A 22,340-nucleotide genomic window follows, 5' to 3' on the forward strand; every position below is an offset into this window, starting at 1 on the left:
TACTGATTTTGAGTAGCTAAACACTTTGATTCAACTGTTGCTATCTTATCTATGGCTTCTCTTAAGCTGCTCCTCACTCTTCCTTTTCTCTTGCTCATGGTTCTTGCAACAACTCAAGCTGCCCAATGCTACACTTTGAGGGCCAAGATCTCCTGCCTCGACTGTCGATCTAACTACGACTTCTCTGGTCGGTATATAGCTTGTGTTGTTCTTATTTCATGTTATTTGTTTTCTGTTTCATGTCTCTCTTTTTGTTCTTGTTAAGAGAAAGAATGGCATGTTTTGTTGTTATTTATTGTTGTTTGAAATTGAACATGTCGTTTATTTGAGTGTTTTCGTGTAATTAATATTTTGAAGTGACTTAATTAAATGTTGATAAAACATGTATGTTTTTTTTGGTGTCCTATTTGATAGGTTGTCTTTTTAAGTGAGGCGTGCGAGAAATTAAGAAGGTCTATATCTTATTTTTATCTCTAAATTTTTCGATTTAGATGATGTCTTTTTAGTCTATGTACTTTTAACTTTAGTTCATTCTGGTCAATGTACTTTAAAAAATAAAGTGACAATTTTGGTTCATTCATTTTTTTTTTTATTTCATTTTAGCATGACAGTTCATTCAAAAAATTGAATTAAAGAGTTTTCATTGTATATAAAATTTATGTTAAGACTTTGCAATTAAAAACCAAAATAGTCATGTTTTGAAATACAGGGACCAAAATGAACATTTTTGTAAATCTAGAGACCAAAATGAACAAAGGAAAATTGAAAATACAGAGACAAAAATGAACAAAAATTGAAAGTATAAGTATAAGTAGTATAATAAACCGAAGTCGAAACTCAAAAGTATACGAGACCAAAATTTACGTGATCAATTTGTTAAAATAAAGATAAAGACTAACATGGTTAATCTTTCTTTTCAGGAAACAAGATCGTGGTGAAGTGCGAGAAAGTGAAAAACCTAGCCGTAGCAATCACCAGAACCGATGGATCATTCGAAACTACGCTTCCTTCGGACGCCTCCAACTCTCAGTCGCCTCCTTCCAACTGCATTGCCAAACTTGTTGGGGGACCTCACCAACTGTATGCTTCAAGGAAAGACATGGCTTCCATTGTCATCAAGGCAACCAACTCCAAATTCTTCACCATTGCCACAGCTCTCAAGTTCTCCACTTGCAAACAACACAACAAATGCCAAGCCATGAAAGATCAGTTTATTGCAGATTCAAAGACCGTTGATTTGCCTCTGCCACGTGAGTGGGGGCTGGCACCTTCCAGCTACTATCTTCCTGAGCTCCCGATCATAGGCATTCCTTGAATGTTATATCATAGCTGCTAAGTTTGCAATAATCTGCTTTGAGAACTTTAAGGTTTGTGTATTTGTGCTGAAAATGTGTTGTGTTGTTGTGTTGTATGTTGTTGGGAGTGGATTAATCATATGGCTAAGTGTCGTCGGCTATATAATCTAGTTTGAAATATGTTTGTAACTATTGGTATTATGAAGTGAAGTTTCTAAGGCTGGTTTCGTATTGTCTTAGCTAGCTCTTTTTACAGAGATCAAGATATGTATATTGATTAGAGAGTTTCGTTAGATGAACGAGTAGACTAAATTAGATAGATGTATATGAAAATTTACTCTTACTCACTCAAAACATGACGTGAAAGCAGGTTGAAAAGGGAAGACTTCTTCCACGACAAAAAAGTCATGTGTGCTCACCTACTCAATGGCCCACATTCTACTGCATATATGTTCTAACCATGGTCTTACAGCTCATATGTTGTATGTAGATCATGTGACAATATTTTCATACGCACACTTGAAATTCTACATAAATCATTACTTTTACATGAGTCAACACATGTATATTCATTTTGACATTTAAAGTTTAGAGAAGTAAAATGGTAGAATCATAATTCAAAAAATTCCTTAATTTAACCGGAAACTTTTTTATATTTCAGGGGCTAAAGACGTGCCACCACGAGAGAGTTTTTGGTATGGAACTAAGTATTTTTGTAAAAGTTAGAAAAATTAAAAAATCGTAAAAAATATTTAAATTACAAATAAACATTTTTCTATTTCTAAATAAGTTAAAAGTGATTTATATTAATATTAGGTGTATATTAATTTGTAAATGTCGACCTATCAACGGATATTTAATACCATAATATGGAGATTTTTATTAAATTGTACTATGATTATTAGATAAACGACAATACTTTTACAGAAAATATATAATTTGGATGTATAAATATTACCATATAAATAGCTGGAAGGGGAGTTTTGTATTTCTTCTCAACAACATTTAACAAATAATTCAATAGTTTTCACTAGAAAAATAAATAAAAGAGTTATTGAAATTCCTTTAATAAAAAATATTTCTACTCAGAAATTGTTAAGTAGAGTGTAACTTAATATTCTAAAAAAACAAAAAAAGAATCTTACTTTACAAAATTTATAAATTTAATTAATTTTTTGGATTCTAGGGCCAAAATCAATTTGATCCCATTCCCAAAGAGCTTCTTCAAATTCTTCATCTTCTTCAACCATCCCCAAATTACTGCAACTTCCGGCGCACTCCCCTGAGATCTCCGCCGTGCCCGGCACCGAGCACGAAGTTTCCGGCGACCTAGCCATCTGAACGGTCTTCTTTCCCCGCCGTTCGGGTCCGCCGACCGTCGCCTCCATCGGCCGCCGATCGAAGGCTCGAAAGCATCCCGATATCACATAAACTCGGCACAAACTGAACTCATGCCTCAACTGCACACAGAAAAAAATCGAACGAAAGAGCGAATTAATCGGCCGGAATGGAAGGATTGAAACAGAGGAAATTGTTAATTGCTGTTCGTGTTTTTGCGGCGGACCTTGGCTTCTTCATCGATTGCTCTGTACTCGTTCATCTTCCACTTGGTTTTGGTTCCGGTGGGCGCTCTTCCCCTGTAGAACACCATCGTCTTCTTCAGTCCGATCACCTTGCTGCAGGAGGAGTAGACGTAGACCGGAGAGCCGGTGGCCTTCCAATATCCGGCCGCCGTCGTCCGGCTCGGCCGGCCTCCTCGAGCTTCCCTCTCCTGCCGCGGCACCAAGAAGAACCATTGCTCGCTGTCTCCTCTGCAGAGCTCGCCGGCGAAATCTGTTTCGCAAAACCCCCCAAAATTTAGAATTTTATAATTAGGTCAAATTTGTTAGTTTCAATTCAATTTTACTCTTTATTTCGGTTAAAAAAATTTTACTCTCTATTTTTGTTCATCTCTAATTTAAAATTTTAAAATATTAAAATAAATACATAAATTAGATACAAAATAAAAATATAAACCAAAAAAACTATACAAAATGCAACAAACTTTGGTTTTGATTTTGCATGCAACCTTTTGAAAGTTGGGATCTTTTTTGGTTAACAAAAATGGGGTTTTCAAAAAACAAATTAAAATATGAACAATACTTTCAAATGTGAATTTTTTTTTTTCAATTGGTCAATGGTAATTGATATATATTTTGTACTATTGTACTATCCCTAACTTTCAAATGTAATTTTTTTACGTAAGCTCGAAATATAGATAAGTATATCTTTGACCAAAAAGTTAAATATTTGAATTTCTACTCCAACTATAATGGTGTGAGAGTTAGAGGGAAAGAGAAGAGTACTCGGGAGGTCCCAGGGCTCGGAGTCGTAAATGTTGAGGAGGGGGACAACCCGGTGCTTCTCGGGGATGGTTCCGACGAGCTGGTGGCGGAGGTAGAAGGAGATAAGCTCCTCCTCCGTCGGGTAGAAGCGGAATCCGGGTGGATACTCTTCTTTTGCTTCCTTCTCCCCGATCGCCATCGCCATTGCCATTGCCTTCTCTGCTTCCATTTCTCAGTGCCAAAAGTAATTCTCTTTTGCTTCATCTCTCTGCAATATATATAGAGAGAGAGAACTAGAAAGAGAGATGTTGAAAGGAGATTGGTGAGTTAATGGGAGGGAGGTGTAAACATCAAGCAAAACGCGCTTCAATTGGAAAAAAAAGAAGAAGAAGAAGAAACAGAGATGTTAATGGAATTTGGACACTTGTGTTATTGTGATGTGATTATTATCCATCAAAATAACCCTTTTTGACTTGGTCATACACCATTTTTTTCCCTTTTCTTCTACTTCTATACCATTCTCATTATTTTGTTTCATACCAATTCCAATTTCAATGGAATCATTTTAGTCCCTATCCGTGTTTTCTAGCGTTCGAGTTTGGACAGCACAAAACAATCTTCTACGTGACAAGATTGCTATTTTAAACCCTACCTTGACTTTTACCTTAGTAAAGATTCTCGTGCCGAAAATCTTGTGGTCGTGGTGAGTATTGAACGGGTCCAATATGTCAATGTTTATAAATATAGAGATAGCTTCCGTATGCAGATACACAAATTAGATATTACTTCGAATCTATATTGACTTGAGCAGCAAAACTCTTTTCCTTCTTTGTGCAGGCCTTATATATATATTTGTAGTTTCGAACTCTAGTTCCTAAGTGTTTTTTTTAAGTAATAAGAATTCAGCATCAACAAAGTTTGTTTTATTTTTGTTCTAGAATCCCCGAAAAAATAATGTATCAATGACTAAAATTAAGGAATTTAAAAGTTGAAGTACTAAAATATAAGTTTTAAAATTTAGAGACAAAATTGAGATTAAAATGAAATTTTTTTGGGTTGATAACTTGTAATTGTTCTTTAAGTTCAAAATCCTACTAATCTTTTTCTTTACTTATGATCAATTGTGTTTTATAATTGAATGCTATAATATTAACAAAAGCATACATTTTTTAGTTTTAGATTAAAATTTAGAGAAAAATCAATTCAATATATTATTTATTATTTTTAACCATTAATTTTATACATACATTTAAATTTTAATAGTTCCTTTTATATATTCATGTATAAATATTCTTATTACATAAAATTAATTTTTAATAACTATTTAGTTTTTTATGTTATATTATTTTTTAAAGTATTTATTACACATTTTATAAGTCAAGCACGCAATCAAAAAATATTTAGTTTTTTAACCATTAATTTTTTACTTTGATTTGCCAAAGCGAATATAGTTCAGCGATAATTGACATATATTTCCAATCAAGAGGTTGTCACATGTTGGCTAGATCTCACGTAGGTATGTTCATAAACTTTACTAAACTTCGATTTTGGTGCAGCAAAAAATTGAAAGTAGAATATGGACAAACACAAAAGACCTTCTATGCCCTCAAAGACCATGCAAAAAGGGAAGAAAAAAAATCAATAATACAACATCCAACCCACGAATTTTTTGGAGTAGATATATGTTTTAACCAGTTGATCTTACGCTCCAGCATAACTAGCATCGTAAAAATGTTATTTAATATAACTCATATATTGTAATATAGTGTCAATTTGACAAATAACTCATCTTTCCAACTAAAAATTTGTGAGTTCGAATTCTCATTCCACATATTATATTAAAAAATGTGATACGGTCATTTTTATATTCTTAAATATGAGAAATTACAAAATAATTTTTTTTACCATATAAGATATGGATCCAACATACAATTCAAGTAAGTTTTTGACCAGGTAAATTATACATGTGGAGAAAAATGAACCAAATAAATAGTATTGGGTTATAACATTGACCTTTTCAACTCTAGATTATAAGAATCAGGTTAAATTTTTATAATTTAGTTCAATTGATTTTTCAAAATCATCGTCAAAACATAAGTGATTTTGATAGTGGCAAAAATAATTTTGATAATGCCAAAATGAATCCCAAACACACCCTTAAAATGGTTAACTTATTATTAGTTTTTTAGTATAACATGTTGGGTAGAAGATTGAACTCACAACGTTTAGTGGAGATATATATGCCAATATGCTCATGATTGGATAGTTCGCTTATTAATTACTCAATTTTATTTTATTAATCTTAATTATTATTTTTAGTAGGTAGTATTCTTGATCAAAACACATTTGATAACCATTTCGTTATACAAATTTAAGTAACGAAAAACAAAAATTTATTGACAATAACCAGTTGAACTGCTCGGATTGACAATAAACAAAAATTTAAGTACATTATAATAATTAAAAGTTTGAATGACAAAATTTCACTTATAAACTTTAATTTTGATTTTTATCTTAATAGAACTATAACATTAGCATAGCTAGTAAATTTTAATTAATGTAATAAGTTAATTAGAGTAAATGAATGATAATTTAGCACTAGAAAGCAATAATTAAGGGGTAGAATAATTAGTGATAATTAGCATATATCTCTCATCCTACATTTTGTTAAGAAATTAAGGGATAAAATAAGATTGGTCCATATGATTCTCCAATTTTATCCAAATTTTTAGCTTATTTATCTTATTTACTTGCTTTTTTCATGTCAAATCATAATGGATTATAGAAAGCTACCACATGAATATTTAACTAACGACACTAATAATAAAATATTTATTGTAATCAAAGTTAAAGAAAATGCAATTAAACATATTTAAAGTTTAAGAAGTAAATTGATAAAGTGGAGTGAATTTTGTAATTTAAGTTGTTTTCATTTTTTTTTTTGGGAGAAGAGTAATTTAAGTTAGTTTTAAAAACAAAATAAAATTTAAAATTGTTGATCGCCGGAGATAAGGGATACTTGTTACCGGGAAAGCTGGCAGAGTTGGAGAGTTTGACGCGCTATTCCGTACGGTGCCGTTAGCTGGACGTGAATTGACGGTTTACCTAACTTTTATCTGGACAATGGTGGGCTCAAATCATGAGAGAGAAAGTCAATCACCAAAATATAATATTATTAAATTAATATATTTGTATCATTTTTCAAAATTTAGGACTAAAAATATATATTTTAAAACTTGAATGACCAAATTGACCTGTGTTTGAAATTTAAGGAATAACAAATGTATTTTATATGATTTTGGTATTTATACTTTTAGTCTTGCTTCGTTTTAGTCAATATTTTTCAAAATGTTGATTTTGGTCCATATACTTTCAACTTTGTTTCTTCATTTTTGTTCATGTTTAAACGTGACTAATTTGGTCTCTATTTACAAAATTTTAACATAATTTTTATACAAAATGAAAACGCTTTAATATAAATTTATAGCTATATTTCAAGAAATTTAGTGAGTGAAGTATAATGCTAAATTATGATTGAAATAAATGAGATAAAATTGAAAATGAAAAAAATCAAAATTGTCACTTTTAAAAAGATACTGGAACCAAAATAGACCTTTTGAAAAATACAAGAACCCCCCAATTTTACCCATACGATTTCGATTGGATTATAAACTTATTTGGGTTGGGTTGGGGTTCAAATTAATAAATTAAAATTTTATTAGTTACGTTGTTTCAAAGGTTCACCTAAAACCTAAACTTATTATTAATTTTAAAATTATTTCATTTAATATTTTTTTTAATTATTTATTCGGAGCTCCTAAAAACAATTTTTTAAAGTATTTACAGTGTACCTTTTTACCATATAAATAAAAATCTAACTTACCAATCTTAATTCAATATTATTAGACAATATATAAATAAATGTTTAACATATTATCATTTATCCAATACTTTGAACAAGTTACTCGAATAATCCAAACCAGGGTGGGATTGGGTTGGGTCGAATAACTTTACAACCAGAACAATTATATTGGGTCTAAAAAGTACCTCAATCCAACTCAACCAAATCCGTGAACACTCCCAAATTGGTGGGAGTAGGATGAGTGTAAAATATACTCCTCGTAGGATGAGGGTAAAATATACTCCTCGAGATTGATGATGCCGAAGGTATCCCTAATTTGACATGACATTAATTTTAGATGTCATAATCTAAAGAAATTAGGAAGGAAAAAAAAGGATGGGATACATATCTGTGTTTACTTCTTCTTCTTGGTTTTTTTTTTTTTCTCTAAGTTCACATTTTATCATCTATTGATTTGATTTTAGAAAGATGTTCTTCTCTCTTGTCCAATAATTTGACATAAGATTTAGATTTTTAAAGGGAGAGGTGTGAGTTAAAAAGGGATTTCAATTTGTTCTTCACACTCTTTACTCATTCTGTTCATGCTAGGTCGTGGGAAGTGTTTTTGGACATCATCAAAATGTCTCGACTAACCTTCACTGATATTTTTAAGTTCGTTGGATTTGTGTGTGAAATAAATTGGAATTTGAAAATATTGATAAACAGTTAAATATTTATGTATTTGATATAGGAGACGAAAGTCGTAATTATTAATTCAGATAAACAGTTTAAATAAGGAGTTGTTTCTTCGTTTTGTTAAGTTATTTGTGTTAAAGTTTTTTTTAGTACAATATGTGAGGGTGGGGATCGAACTCACCACCTCTTGGTTGAGGATATATGCCAATTAGCACCGAACTATACTCGATTTGACACATTTGTGTTATAGCTACTAAATTTTTGTGTGAAAGGTTACATGTTTATACAATTATATATAGTTGTTGTTTTCTTCATTTGGGATATCCAAGCATTTCTCATTTGAGTTTGTGCTCCTCTCACAAGAATTTTCTTTTTCTTTTGTAATTGTTGTTCTTGTTTGTGTTGATAGCAAGTGTCTAAGAGTTATGTCAGATCCAAATAGTTCGATGTTGTTATTTTATCGGAGTTAAGTTGTTGTATCCTGTTGAGACGATTACTACTGTAATCTACTAGTATTACCCTTACATATATATACTTTTTAATATGACACATAATCGTCCAATATGATATACAAAAAATTAGGTTATATAATATATATCTTAAATATATGCTGTATTTATCCAAAATATATTCTATGCAAGTATATAAAACAGTACCACATCATATTATTGAAGTATTATTTCTAGGGGTATATGCTTCATATACTGACTACAAATATACTATATGCGATTTATTATATCAGCAATCCACACGGTAAATGTAATGTCTCAGGTTCAAGATCTCTCTCGTTCGGACGTGGTATCGGTTCATTCATGTACCCCTCCTCTCTAGTCGGGCATCACAGTAAAAGTCTATATTCATCCAAAAAAAAAAAAAAAAAAACATCAGTTGTAGCTAGAGTTGGTGGGATGTAGTTGATTTTCTAGATTGGACTATAAAATGACAATTCACATAAACAAAAAGTTAAAAGCTATTTTTCCGATTTAGTACAAATCATGCCTAATTTTTTTGAAGTCAATGGCTGAAATAACTTAATCAAAACGACTATCGAAGAAACTCAATCTATAGATGATCAACGAATTCAAACGACGATGAAAAACGAAGCTAATACCAGTTGAAATTAAGAAGCAAACGACTATGAAAAATTGAAGAGGAAAGCTGATTTCGTGGGTTTGGAAGAACCTAGTAGAAGTCGTACAATAATGGAGGATGTTTAGTTAAAGTAAACATAGTTTAGTGGTAATTGAGATATATCTCAATTAAGAGATTGTGGATTCGATAATTCAATTTTCAAATCTATTATCAAACACATATTTAGAAACACTAACAATAAACCTGTTTTTAAATTACCAACCAAACCTACCACAATTTTCAAGGATCTTCCTTCAAAAACTTTTAATAAGAATTTATATTTTTTGTTTATTTTTTAGTACAATAAATAATAAATAGCGGGGAGATTTCAAGTCATGACCTCTCGTTCAAAAACTGAGACCAATTTGCTCGGGGGACAAAACTTCAAAGAGTTGGAATAAAAAAAAAAATTCATTTTGAGGTTTGGGCAAGGCAATTTGGAATGGATGAATTCCTTTTAATTTTTAAAAACTTTTTTTTTTCTCTTTTCAGTCACCCATGCTAAATTATTATTCATCAGCCTAAACAATATATCATATTAACATTTGAGTAATTAAGTTAACAATTAAAATTTATTAAAATACTATAAACTTAAACAAGCTTTTTTAAAGTTCGGGATCGCAAATAAAACCATCACTAAAGTTTATGAATTATATCAATGCCAAATTATGACCTTCTAATTAAACAAGCGGACCTATAAAGAAGTTTGGCCGACCTATGATGAAGTGAGGTATGCGAAAGAAGATATGCACGAAAAACGTAGATTCTCTACCTTCATAATAAATGGAGAGGAAACAACAATGCAAGGATTAAAACACAAGACTTTCTACTCTGATATCATGTTAAAGATAGATAAATTACCACTTGGGGCCCTCCCTTCACCACCCCATGGGGATGGTCTACAGGGTTCATAACTACTCCTCTTACTACAGGACGCTTACCTAGCCAACATTTAGATCCGGCTCTACCCAAACTTTTCTGGTTTACCCCAGCATTCTCCACTTGTCCGACTGTTGCTGAGCAATTTTTGGATATCAAACGGACCTCCCCAGAAGGTAATTTTAATGTGGCCGATTTCCCCTCTTTTGCAATCAGTTTCGCTACAACACCTGCTGCTCTAGCTAATTGTCTTAACCTAAAAGTTTAAGTTGATGAATTGGATAAATTTAATTCATATATGGGATATCTAATATCAGTCTACATTCGAGTTATTCACTCTCAAGACGAACTATCAAAATTGTATACCTGCATAAAGAGAGGATTTCAGTATTTAAACATGTTTGGGAGTTGGCCCACTTGACATCCACTTTCCACATTGTGTGAAACCCAACATGAATTCAGCGATAGTGACAAGTTGGAAGTTGAATAGTTGTTGAAGAGGGATTATCAGTGGTTATGTAGTATAGCTATAGCTCTGCTCGAATCAAGAGATCACTGAGCTATATTTTTGGTAGAACTATATACTTAACATAGTAATGTATTCTTAGTCGAGCTATATTCATGACAGAGTTATTTCTCTTCGAAAAATGGGTCTGAGACTTCATACCTCATCCTATAGTCAAGCTTTTTCATCATTTTTCATCGCCTTAACAAACTATATTTATAATTTGATGAAAATAATCACACACATTTATCATTATTTACCAACTTCTACCCTCTTTTAAAGAGAAATCACGTTGTCTCCGTCATCAAAATCTCATGAAAAAAGGAAGAATTCATCCAAGGAGAAGGATACGAAAAGCAAAAGATATTATAAAATAAAGCAGCGGAGTCTTTTTTTTTTTTTTAATTATATTACCAAAGGTTTAAATACTATTTTTTGGCCTCTACTTTGGACTTTAGTTTATTTAAGTTCGGATACTCTTAAAGGGTCTATTTCGATCTCTACACTTTTTAAAAAATGACCATTTTCGTCTCTCTATTTTTAGTTATCTCATTTATATTTCAATTATAATTTTATCCGAGGACACTTCAATCATTAAATTTCTTAAAATTGTAGCCAGAAATTCTATTAAATAATTTTCATAGTATATAAAATTTGTGTGAAAATTTTATAAATAAAGATCAAATTAGTCGCTCTTTAAAAATATTTAGACCAAAACAACATTAAAATGAACAAAAATTGATTTCAACATCAAAATGGACAAAAACTGAAAGTAAAAAGACTAAAATAAACGTTTTAAAAATTACATATACTACCATTAATTAAAATATAAAATAAACTTACAAAACCAAAATAATATTTAGTTGGTGGGAGAGAAAAAGTGAAAACCAAAACCATATTATATTTAATTATTTATATTATATGCATTGATAGTTGTTTTCCACCCAAATCCAAAGGGGAAAAGTGGAGTTATTTCTAGAAAGTTGAATTTGAAAGATCTATTCAGAATTGGAAAAAGAAAAGATTTTTAACGCATTATTGGAGGTGGTCGAAGGATGTCAACTTAGTAAAACACGTTGTGTTGGGGATTAAAATGTTATTTTCTACCCAATCATTGGAAAAAAAATATATATGAGTCTATTTTTCAACGCGTCCAAGTAGACACCATGATATAAAAATAGGAAAATTTGTGTTACTTTCCAATTTTTCTAGTAATTTTTTTTTAAGAGAGATAGTAGGGGCGTTCATGGATGGGACGGACAGAGACGAGGAAGTCTTCTCATTCCCGTCCCCCATTTTATATCCCATCTTCGTGAAATTTCCTACGAAATTTTGGTGAGGTGGAGTGGGATTCCTTGCCTGAGATTCTTAGAGGTCGGAACCTCGCAAGGAATCATTTTTCTCATTTATTATTTTTATTATTTTAATTAATTTCACTATTAAATTCTTTTTTCTTTTTATAAAAACATAATTAATTGCTTACTCACCAAACATGAAAATCCTCATTTGAAAGAAAAAATTATCGTTTCATTTTAGTCCAATTATCCATATAAAAGGTAAATATATCACAACAAGTCTACTAACATCTCAACAATAAATTTGAACGGGATGGGGCGAGAAATGGGGACGGGGACTAGACCATATTCTTCATTTCCCATCCCATTTTAGATGGTGAGGAAGAATTTTTCTCCATCCCACCCTGCGAGGAGCTTAAACAGGGGATTCCCCATCCAGTGAGGGGCAGATCCCCATGCAGCTCCGTCCTTGTGGGAAATAGACACACCTAGAGATAGGAGAGATCACACAAAACAATAATAATAATAATAATATTATTATTATTATTATTATGTTTTGACATCTCATCGGAACTTAAGGAAAGTAACATTCTTTTTGTTAAATCAACAAATTATCAATTGGCAACAAATAAGGAAGTGGAGATAATCCCAACTTCAACTCTCACAGAAGATAATAATAAGTACTTTATCTACTAAATTTGTGTATGGATCAGTAATTTTAGCTTTGTTCTCTAATAGTTTCACTTACCTAGACTTATCTAAATTATTTTGGGAAAAAGGAACTATTCTATCCTTCCTTCAAAGCTATTTTCATCTATTTTGTAATAAAAGTTAATTTGGATTCAACTTCACTAGAGTATGTTTAAATTGAGCCAGAATTAGTTCTAGGGCTGACTTAAGTTAGTTATAGACCACGATGCTTAAAGACCCTCAAACTGAGTTATCTATTTATTTTAGTTTTTAATTATAAATATAATTTACAATGTAAAATGATATATCTTCTTTTTACTTATAATATTGAAAAGATAAAAGTAATAATATATATATGGAAAAAAAAGCCTTTAATCAAATATAATTTTTTTTTTTTAAGAAAACCCATAATTAATAAGCCTCGTAAATTTGTTTCAATTTTAATTGACTACGTCTAAAATTTTTTACTCCATTGAATTTTTTCCTTCTCAATTAAAACGTTTAAGTTTTCTTTAAAATTCAATTATTCATATAATCCCTCGAACTTTAGGATTGGAAACTTTCCCTATTCTCTCTCTCTTTTTTCACCGTTAAAACATTTCTAATTCTTTAAAAAAAAAACAGAAAAAAAAACTCTTCCATAATTGTATACCTTAAGACTAATTTTAATTAATTCTCTTTCTCCCTCTCTCTCAACCTTCATATATATATATATATATATATTTTAAGACTTCATATCATCTTGAGCCGTCATTGGCCAGCTCCTATATTACTTTATAATATGGTTTTATATACATTATCCACGTATCTAGTCTATTTATATTGGATTTAATAAAATAATCATGTACTAATGACATCAAAATGTAAGTAGTACACAGAGCTCTACTTACCAATTTTTTTTTTTTTCCAATTGTGTTTTCCAAATTGTGTGTTGTTGTGTTGAATCTTCATTTGTAAATAATTTAGGTGCTTATAAATTGTGGGTTAAAATTACGATTTTGAGAATTCTATCCATTAGGGTATCCATACTTATGAATATTTGCCCTACGAGATAAAGGTTCTAATTAATTTATAAATCATATTTTTATAGTAGAATTGTTCTATAGTTTAGAAGTTTAAGTGAGATTTGTCACATGCTAACCTCCTTTTAACTTTTAATCACACATGCTAAATTATTATTTATAAGCTTAAACGACCTATCTATCATAGTAACATTTGAGTAATTAAGTTAAAAATTAAATTATTAAATACTATAAATTTAACTAAATTCTTTTAAAATTCAAAATCACTAAATAACTCTGTCACTAAAGTTTATGACTTATGTTGATGTCAAATTATGCCTCCTAATTAAACGAGCAAATCTATAAAGAACCATGACCGACTTATAAGGAAGTTTGGCCGACCGATGATGAAGTGAGCTATGTGAAAGAAGACTCGAACAAAGAGAATAGATACTTTGACACTTAGGTCAGTCTCAATCCAAGTTATTTCCTCTCAAGACGAGCTTTCAGAATTGCATACGTACATAAAGAGTGAACTTCAGTATTTATAAATGTCTGAGATTTGGTCCCACTCGGCATCCACTTTGCACGTCATGTGAAACCTGGTATGAATTTAGCGGTAGTGGCACATTGGAAGTTAAATTATGGTTGAAGAGTGGTTATGGATGATAATGTAGTATAACTCGGCCCGAATCATAAGATGACCAAGTTGGTAGATCTATATACTTGGCCATCGCGATATATTCTTGGTCAAGTTATATCTTTGACCGAGCTATATCTATGACAACCCTATTACTCTTTCGAAAATGGGTACGAGGCTTCATACCTCAGCCTACAGTCATCCTTTTTGACATTTTTCCTCACCTTGACAAACTATATTTATAATTTTGTGGAAATAATCGCACATATTTATCACTATTTACCAACTTCTACCCTCCAAAGAAAAATCACATCGTCCTCGTCATCAATATCTCAGCAAAAGGAAAGATTCATCTTAGAAGAAGGGATACGAAAAGCAGAAGGAAAGATCCAAAAGATATTATAAACTAAAACAAGAAGTGGAGTCTTTTTTTTTCCTTTTTTCTTTTTTTTTTTTTAAATTATATTATTGAAATTTTATCTACTATTCTTCACCTATATTTTTGAATTTTGGTTCATTTTAGATCTGATCATTGAACAAAAAAAAAGATCATTTTTATCTTTCCATTTTCAGTTTTATCTCATTTGTTTTTCAATCATAATTTTAACATATGACACATCAATCATTAAAATTGCTTGAAATTACACCCGTAAGTTTGTATTAAATAGTTTTCATTAAGTATAAAATTTTAGTTGAAATCTTGTAAATAGAAATTAAATCCGTCACTATTTAAAAATATATAGACCAAATGAGAGTTTTGAGAATGCAAAACTAAAATAAATAAAAATCGAAAGTACATTCACTGAACATTTCACCCACCAAAATCAACTGAAATAGAAAATACAACTTACAAGACCAAAGTAATATTTATTTATTTTTAGTAGCCAAGATAATATTTAGTTGGTGGGAGAGAAAAAGTAAAAACCAAAACCATATTATAATTATATTATATGCTTTGATAGTTGTTTTCCACCCCAAATCCAAATGGGACAAAGTGGAGTTGGTCGAAGAATGTCAACTTAGTAAAAAAATGTTGTGTTGGGGATTAAAATGTTTTTCTCTACCCAATGTCTCATTTTCGAACGCGTCTGAATTGACACCATGATATAAAAAATTGTGTTACTTTCCACTATTCCCATTTTTCTAGCAATTCTTTTCTAATGAGAGATCACCAAAATAATAATAATAATAATAATAATAATAATATATTTTGCCATGTCATCTTGAACTTACGTTTTTTTTTTGTTAAATTATCAACAAATATCGAGAAGATAATAATTATCTACCGAATTTTATTTGGATCATTAATTTTAACTTTGTCCTTTAATAGTTTTATTTAACTAGGGTTGTTTACATTACTTTGAAAAATGTATTCTATTTTTCCTCTTCGAAGCTATTTTAGTCTAGTTTTGTGATGAGAGTTAATTTCAGACTCAAACTTAACTAGGACATGTTTAAATTGAACGAGAGCTAGCTCCTGCTTAATTACTTTAATTTCTTATGCGGTTGTATATTCATCCACATATTTAGTCTATTTATGTTCGAATTAATAAATAATCAGGTAATGGGTCAATTAAAAATCAACTACATCGAAAAAGTAAATAACCATGTACATCGAGCTCCTACTTACAAATTTTATTCTTTTTCAATTATGTGTGGTTGTGTTGAATCTTAATAAGTAAATAATTTAGGAGCTTATAAATTGTGGGTTAAAGTTACAATTTTGAGACTTCCATTGATTAGGGTATCCATACTTATGGATATTCACCGTACGAGATAAAGATTCTAATTAGTTTATAATCATATCTTTATGGTAGAATTGGTTTCTATAGTTTAGAAGTTTAAGTGAGATTTCTTTTCTAAGATTTCGAATGTGATACAATTCTATTGCCAGTGAGATCAGCTATCTCCTTTCCTTCAACTAATTCAAGCGATTCCGTCAGTAGGAAAGTCATCTCATTGAACATTGGATTATATATACTGAAAAAAAAAAACAATACAAAATCGAAAGTCCAATATAGATATACAACGGTCGAGAGCTGCCAATTCTAGAGGTAACACTTTCTTTTTTCGCTTGTTCGTCAAGCTTTCGAGCAGTTCTTTCAACTGCCGCGCCACCCAGGGACTGAACAGGTTTAATTTAAATATTGTGCTATATATAATCTTTCTCTAACTCTTAACTTTCTTAGATGTTTAGTTGGTTTGGTTTGTTGGGTTAGTAAAGAACTAAAGTTAGAAACTATAAATGGGAAACAAATTCACCAAGAAAAGTGTTTAATAAAATCCACTAGACTTCAAAAAATAATTACCTATAATTTCGTGCATACTTTCCATGTGTTGTTACACTAATACGTACGACTTTTGTTTTGGACCAAACAATAACACATGCACTCACATAAATGCGTAGGAGAGAGTCTAGACAGAGGGGAAGGAGGAGAAAAAGAGAGAGAGAGATACCATTTAGGTTAAAAAAAAATTAAAATTTTAATAAGATATGACATGTGTCGAACCAAAATTTTAAATGTCAATATTGATAAAAATGTCAATGTATCAATTTTATGAAAATATCGATATAAATATCGCCAAAATGTCAATGTCAATTAATGTCGATGGATGTTTCTAGAAAATAATTAAAAAAATCATAACAAACATGCATTTCACTCTTTTTATATTAATTAAAATTTATTAATATTAGTATTGTGTACATATTAGTGATATTTTTTATATTTTTTAAACTTTTGTGATACTATAGAAATTTTGATTCACCTCTCATGTTGATGTTGTTGGGGCTGATTAGCGCCTGCCACGTGTTAGCATCGTAAAGGTATTTTAGTTGAAAGATGCTTTTTATTATAATAATTTGTGCAAGTTCCTTTATGTCGGATATCATTAGCCGAGCTGAGTTGTCCATCACTTATTATTAGCCGACATGAGTTAGCATGTCTGTAGAAGTGTTGAACAATGCACTAAGTTCGACAACATGCCGCGTTTTATAGACGGTCGGATGACCGTTAGCCCTATGTCGGGACCCTGTCAGATTTCATCCCTATAAATAGGGATGCCTGCCCTCCATGCAAGGTAAGCGAATCTATTTGCATTAAGAGAGTTAGATTAGATAATGACTAACTTGCTCGTTATAGTACTAATCTTGTTTTGCAGGTTCTTCGGAGGACAAGGAAGATCATCTTGTACGCTCCGACCTATGTAGATGAGCTTAGTCAATTTTTGGATCAAAACAAATGTCGAATTCATGTACATGTGAAAATATGTATGAAAATTTAATACTATGTGCCTAACTCATTAAAAAAAGGAGTTTGTATCATCAAAATTCTACTTTATCATATTAACTTTTTCCTAGGTCAACTAACAAACTAGATTATAAATTAAATCCAAAACTTGTGAGTGCCTCATGCATATTTGAAACCATAAATCTAACTCTTTGGTAAAATTGAAGGGGTGTTGAATTTGGCTTAAGACGTGAAATTCGTATTTTACATGCACTTGAGACATAAGTTTCGTAAAAATTCACTTATACAACTTTCAAACTAACATGAAAGTCTAACATTTTCAAGCTTAAAATGTCAAACATCTCAAATTCTCAATTATAACGTATCGACTTCGGATCCTAAATAATCAAATAAGAATCAAATTTATATTCAATCTAAACATAACTCAACTTGTAAAAGACACTTCTCGATTTTAAAAATTTCAAAAAACTTAAAAAAAAAAAAAAAAAAAACCTCTGAAGATACATTTTAAAAAGTTCAGTGTTAAAACTCTTAAACCCATCCAGAAAGAAAGAAAAGAAAAAAGAGGAATCTTTTGCGTTGTGCCCCTTTCCGATTCCCCGTTGTCCACATTCCCCATTCTCTCTGTTTCGGTCTCCAATGGCGATTTCCGACACCCTTCTTCTTCCCCAAACTTCCCCATTTCCCCCAACAACCCGCCGCTCCTCTGCCCCCAAAAATGGCCTCCAAATCCGAAACAGCGCCAGATCCGTCAACTTTCTCGATCTCCGACCCGAGTCCCGACCCGACCCGCTCATCTTCGACCTTCCCCTGTTTCGCCCCGGGTCCGACAGCTCCCGATTCGACGTGGTGGTGGTCGGCGCCGGGCCTGCTGGGCTGCGCCTGGCCGGAGAGGTGGCAGGGTACGGCATCAAGGTGTGCTGCGTGGACCCTTCGCCGCTGTCGCCGTGGCCCAACAACTACGGCGTGTGGATCGACGAGTTTCGCGCATTGGGCCTTCAGGATTGCTTCCACAAGACCTGGCCGATGGCTTCCGTCTACTTGGACGACCGGAAAGTCAAGTACCTCCACCGCCCCTATGCTCAGGTTCCTCTAAACCTTTTAAAATTCCCATTCACCATTTTCCAACATCATTTCTTTCTAATTTTTTTAGTATAATATTTTGTGCATATAGGTTGATGATAATGTTTTTTCAAAATGTCTTGTTTTTACGAATTTATTTTGTTTTCGTTTTTTAAATTATACGGTAAGCTCATGGCTTAGTTATTTGTTTTATTAACTTTGTCTTTGATCATTCACTTCTTTATTTCAAAATAGAAAAAAAAAATCACTCGTAATCTTTTTAAGAAAGTATTTGTCGATACGGAGGAATATTATCCTTATTATCATTAAATGTTTGACAACTAAGATATAAAAAACAATGAGTTTTGAATTTTTTTAGTGGGATAAGATTTGGTCTTTAACTTCAGAAACCAAATATTTTTCCTTTTTGAATTGTGGTAAAGTAAAATGATTGTATTGGTAATCACTGAATTTTATTATTTTTTATTCATATTTTGATCATTAGAATTTAGATCTAATATAGCTTTTAAGTACATATATTAGCACTATCTAAGCACCTAATTCCATGTTTACTACTGTATCAAATTGACAATTTTTTATTTAAAAAAAACAATATATTTTTATGCATTTTCTCTAAAAATTTATTTTTTCGTAAAGAAGGCGAGTTCTCTAAGGATGGTAGAGGACTCAATCCGCCTGCTGTGGCGGGGTGGTTCTTTTGTTTCACAATAAGAGATCTGGACGGTTATCTCGAGTTCCAACAAAACCATTTTTAAGGATGAGGACGACGGTTCAGGAATTCGCTCGAAAGAAGTGGCGTACCAAGGGATATTTCGATCACTTTGTTAGATCACTTGTTAAAATTTAAATAATAGTTGACAAAAAGATAGGGAGCATCTAAATATGTTTCTATTAACTATTAACATAAGTGTATACTAAAATTGTCCATCTAAGAAAAGATGTATGTATCTCCGACTAAACAACAGTGAGTTGGAATTTGTAGCTAAAGTGAGTATCTAATTGATTATTTCTTAAAAGTTACCAACTAAAATAAATATTTGATTCAAATTAAAATTGTTGGGGCAGGTGAGTAGGAAGAAACTGAAGACGAGATTAATGGAGGAATGTGCAGCAAAGGGGGTGAAATTTCACAAGGCAAAAGTCTGGGAAATGGAGCACCAAGAATTCCAATCTTCAGTCCACTGCGACGACGGCGCTCAAATCAAAGCAAGCTTAATCATCGACGCCAGCGGATTCTCCACCAAATTCATAGAGTATTCGAAGCCAAGAAACTGCGGATTTCAGATCGCCCATGGAATTCTGGCTGAGGTCGAAGAACACCCATTCGATCTAAACAAGATGGTTCTAATGGATTGGAGAGACACCCATTTGGCGAACGAGCCATATCTAAGACAAGAAAACAAAAAGGCCCCAACTTTCCTCTACGCGATGCCGTTCGATTCGAATCTGATTTTTCTGGAGGAGACCTCCCTCGTCGGCCGCCCGGCGCTGCCGTACGCGGCGGTGAAGAGGAGGATGGCGGCGAGGCTGCGCCACTTGGGAATAAGGGTGCGGCGAGTGTTGGAGGAGGAGAAGTGCGTGATTCCGATGGGGGGTCCGCTGCCGGAGATTCCGCAGGCGGTGGTGGGGGCCGGCGGGGCGGCCGGGATGGTGCATCCGGCGACTGGGTACATGGTGGTGGCCGGGATGGGCGCGGCGGCGGGGTGGCGAGGAGGGTGGCGGAGTGCCTCGGCGGGGGGAGGATGATCAGGGGGCGGGGGATGAGGGAGAGGGTGTGGGGAGGCGCGTGGCCGGTGGAGAGGCGGCGCGTGAGGGAGTTTTATTGCTTTGGGATGGAGACTCTGTTGAGGCTGGATTTGGATGGGACGAGGAGGTTTTTTGATGGGTTTTTTGATTTGGATGCGTTTTATTGGGAGGGGTTTTTGTCTTCTAGTTTGTCTCTTTCGGAGCTGGCTATGTTGAGTTTGTCCATGTTTGGACATGGCTCTACCATGTCTAGGGTTGATATTCTCACTAAATGCCCTCTTCCTCTTGTGAGAATGGTGGCTAATCTTGCCCTTCAATCCATTCGATGAATCATCACTAATCTTTATAACTTCAGAATGCCAAGCTCTAATGTATGAATACTCGTCGAAATATTCAATAGTTCTTTAGGTTTTCTTTCTGGTAAAAATTTTAATAGTGGTCAACTAAAGATAAGCAGTAATGACGTGTAAACACCTAAGTGTGTTTAAACATGATATTGTAATCTTTAAATTTTTTATGAAAAGACATTTTAGGTTCTTTGTTTGTTAAAAAATTTTTAGTGAGTTATTGTTAATAGAAATGTGAGTTATTGTTAATAAAAAATTTTTGTGTATTGGTTGAATGATTATGATGCAAATCCAACCAATGATCAAAAAGGAAAGTAAAGAAGATTCAAGAGGCTTTCATATTACATCTTCAAAGTCTGGCTAATGAAAAGAGAAGACGAGATTGTTGGGCCAAAATTTTTTTTACAATGTTACTTCAATGAATCAAGAAGAGAATGGAGTAAAGATGACACGAAAAAAGTTGTCTATTTTTAGAGATGACACGGAGGACAGAAAAAATGTACAGAATTGTGAATAGGTGCTAGCTTGCAAATTGCATCTCTTAGGAGTTTGTGAAGTCAAAACTTGTCAAACCTCATCCAATGAAACGCCTTCTACATTAGATTTTTCATACAATTTAAATTCATCATACTTTTTTTGTTCAGCATTCAAGCGCTATATTGATGTGCAATCAAGTTTTAATTTGCATGTCTTATTTTATTCAATTTGCATCAAATAGGGTTTTGAAAGACTTTTGGTATATCCTTGCGGAACGACCCTTTGGCTTATTTAAAGGCTTGTAATGACCTTGTTATGGCATATTTATGACATTGAAATCAATAACTTTTGTTCCTTAATACATTTGGTGTTATTTCTTTCAAATATTGCTTTTAGGTTTGATATTAAACTGATTCATTGGATTAGTCTCGATTAAGTTAATCCTGAAGTGAGTCATCTTAGCATCTAGGAGTGATCATCATAGATTCTAGGTTTGATCTAAGAGTGATTCATCTTCGCTAACCTTACTCTTGGTTAGAATCATTCGGTCGGTTAACTGTTTTTGTGAAAGTTTACAAAGATCTTAGAATGTCCTCTAGCTTTGTAAACTTGAGAAACCTTGGCGCTTATCAAATTAATGGCTTGAATTTTTTTTTCTTTTTTTTTTTTGCTAACGTAAGCTTGGCGCAACGGTATATTTTAATCAAGAGGTTATAAGTTCGAATTTCCCTACTTCACTCGTTATACTAAAAAAACAAACTTAGCACAATTTATATTTTTCATTTGAGTGAAATAAAAGGTTCCTAACATAACTACAGATCTTTATCTTAGTATGATTTCAATCATGTTTATATTGTTTAAAATTTTTATTTTAAACTTTTTTTTAAAATTGTTTCAAAATAATCAACTCATCGGCTTTCTCATCCAAGATAAAAATTTGGTGGGTGTCAAATTTAACAAATAATAATTCATACTTGAAAATCAAGTTTAGATTGTAGTGGTGATGAGTAGGGTTAAATCCATATGAATTGGTTATTGATTTATTCATCAACATTTAAATTTGGGGTTCTTAGAAATTATGATCCGAAAATAAGAGTAGATAATATATAGCTTCAACATTGACTTTTGGATTGATCTTTGTA

The 22,340-nt window shown here is 32.3% G+C and overlaps 3 protein-coding genes across 3 annotated transcripts; 2 read left to right on the forward strand and 1 right to left on the reverse strand.

Annotated features, from left to right (window-relative positions):
- On the forward strand, positions 1 to 1,534 carry LOC111012639 (Pollen Ole e 1 allergen and extensin family protein). Its single transcript, XM_022286864.2, has 2 exons — positions 1 to 187; positions 921 to 1,534. The coding sequence occupies exons 1-2, from the start codon at positions 52 to 54 to the stop codon at positions 1,313 to 1,315; spliced, it is 531 nt and encodes a 176-aa protein (XP_022142556.1). The 5' UTR covers positions 1 to 51; the 3' UTR covers positions 1,316 to 1,534.
- A 727-nt stretch (positions 1,535 to 2,261) lies between these two features.
- Positions 2,262 to 3,900, reverse strand: LOC111012726 (NAC domain-containing protein 90). Its single transcript, XM_022286980.2, has 3 exons — positions 3,641 to 3,900; positions 2,860 to 3,128; positions 2,262 to 2,755 (listed from the first exon to the last, which is right to left on the reverse strand). Exons 1-3 carry the CDS (start codon positions 3,846 to 3,848, stop codon positions 2,459 to 2,461), a joined length of 774 nt encoding a protein of 257 aa, XP_022142672.2. The 5' UTR covers positions 3,849 to 3,900; the 3' UTR covers positions 2,262 to 2,458.
- Positions 3,901 to 18,078: 14,178 nt separating this feature from the next.
- Positions 18,079 to 20,910, forward strand: LOC111012727 (capsanthin/capsorubin synthase, chromoplastic). The gene is given in 3 exon segments (XM_088121405.1): positions 18,079 to 18,631; positions 19,694 to 20,327; positions 20,330 to 20,910. Coding segments are annotated over 3 exon segments (1,455 nt in total). The 5' UTR covers positions 18,079 to 18,184; the 3' UTR covers positions 20,704 to 20,910.
- The last annotated feature ends 1,430 nt before the right edge of the window (positions 20,911 to 22,340 follow it).

This window comes from Momordica charantia, assembly GCF_013281855.1.
Source record: "Momordica charantia cultivar OHB3-1 chromosome 3 unlocalized genomic scaffold, Mcharantia_2.0 BLBB01000003.1, whole genome shotgun sequence".
NCBI lineage: Eukaryota > Viridiplantae > Streptophyta > Magnoliopsida > Cucurbitales > Cucurbitaceae > Momordica > Momordica charantia.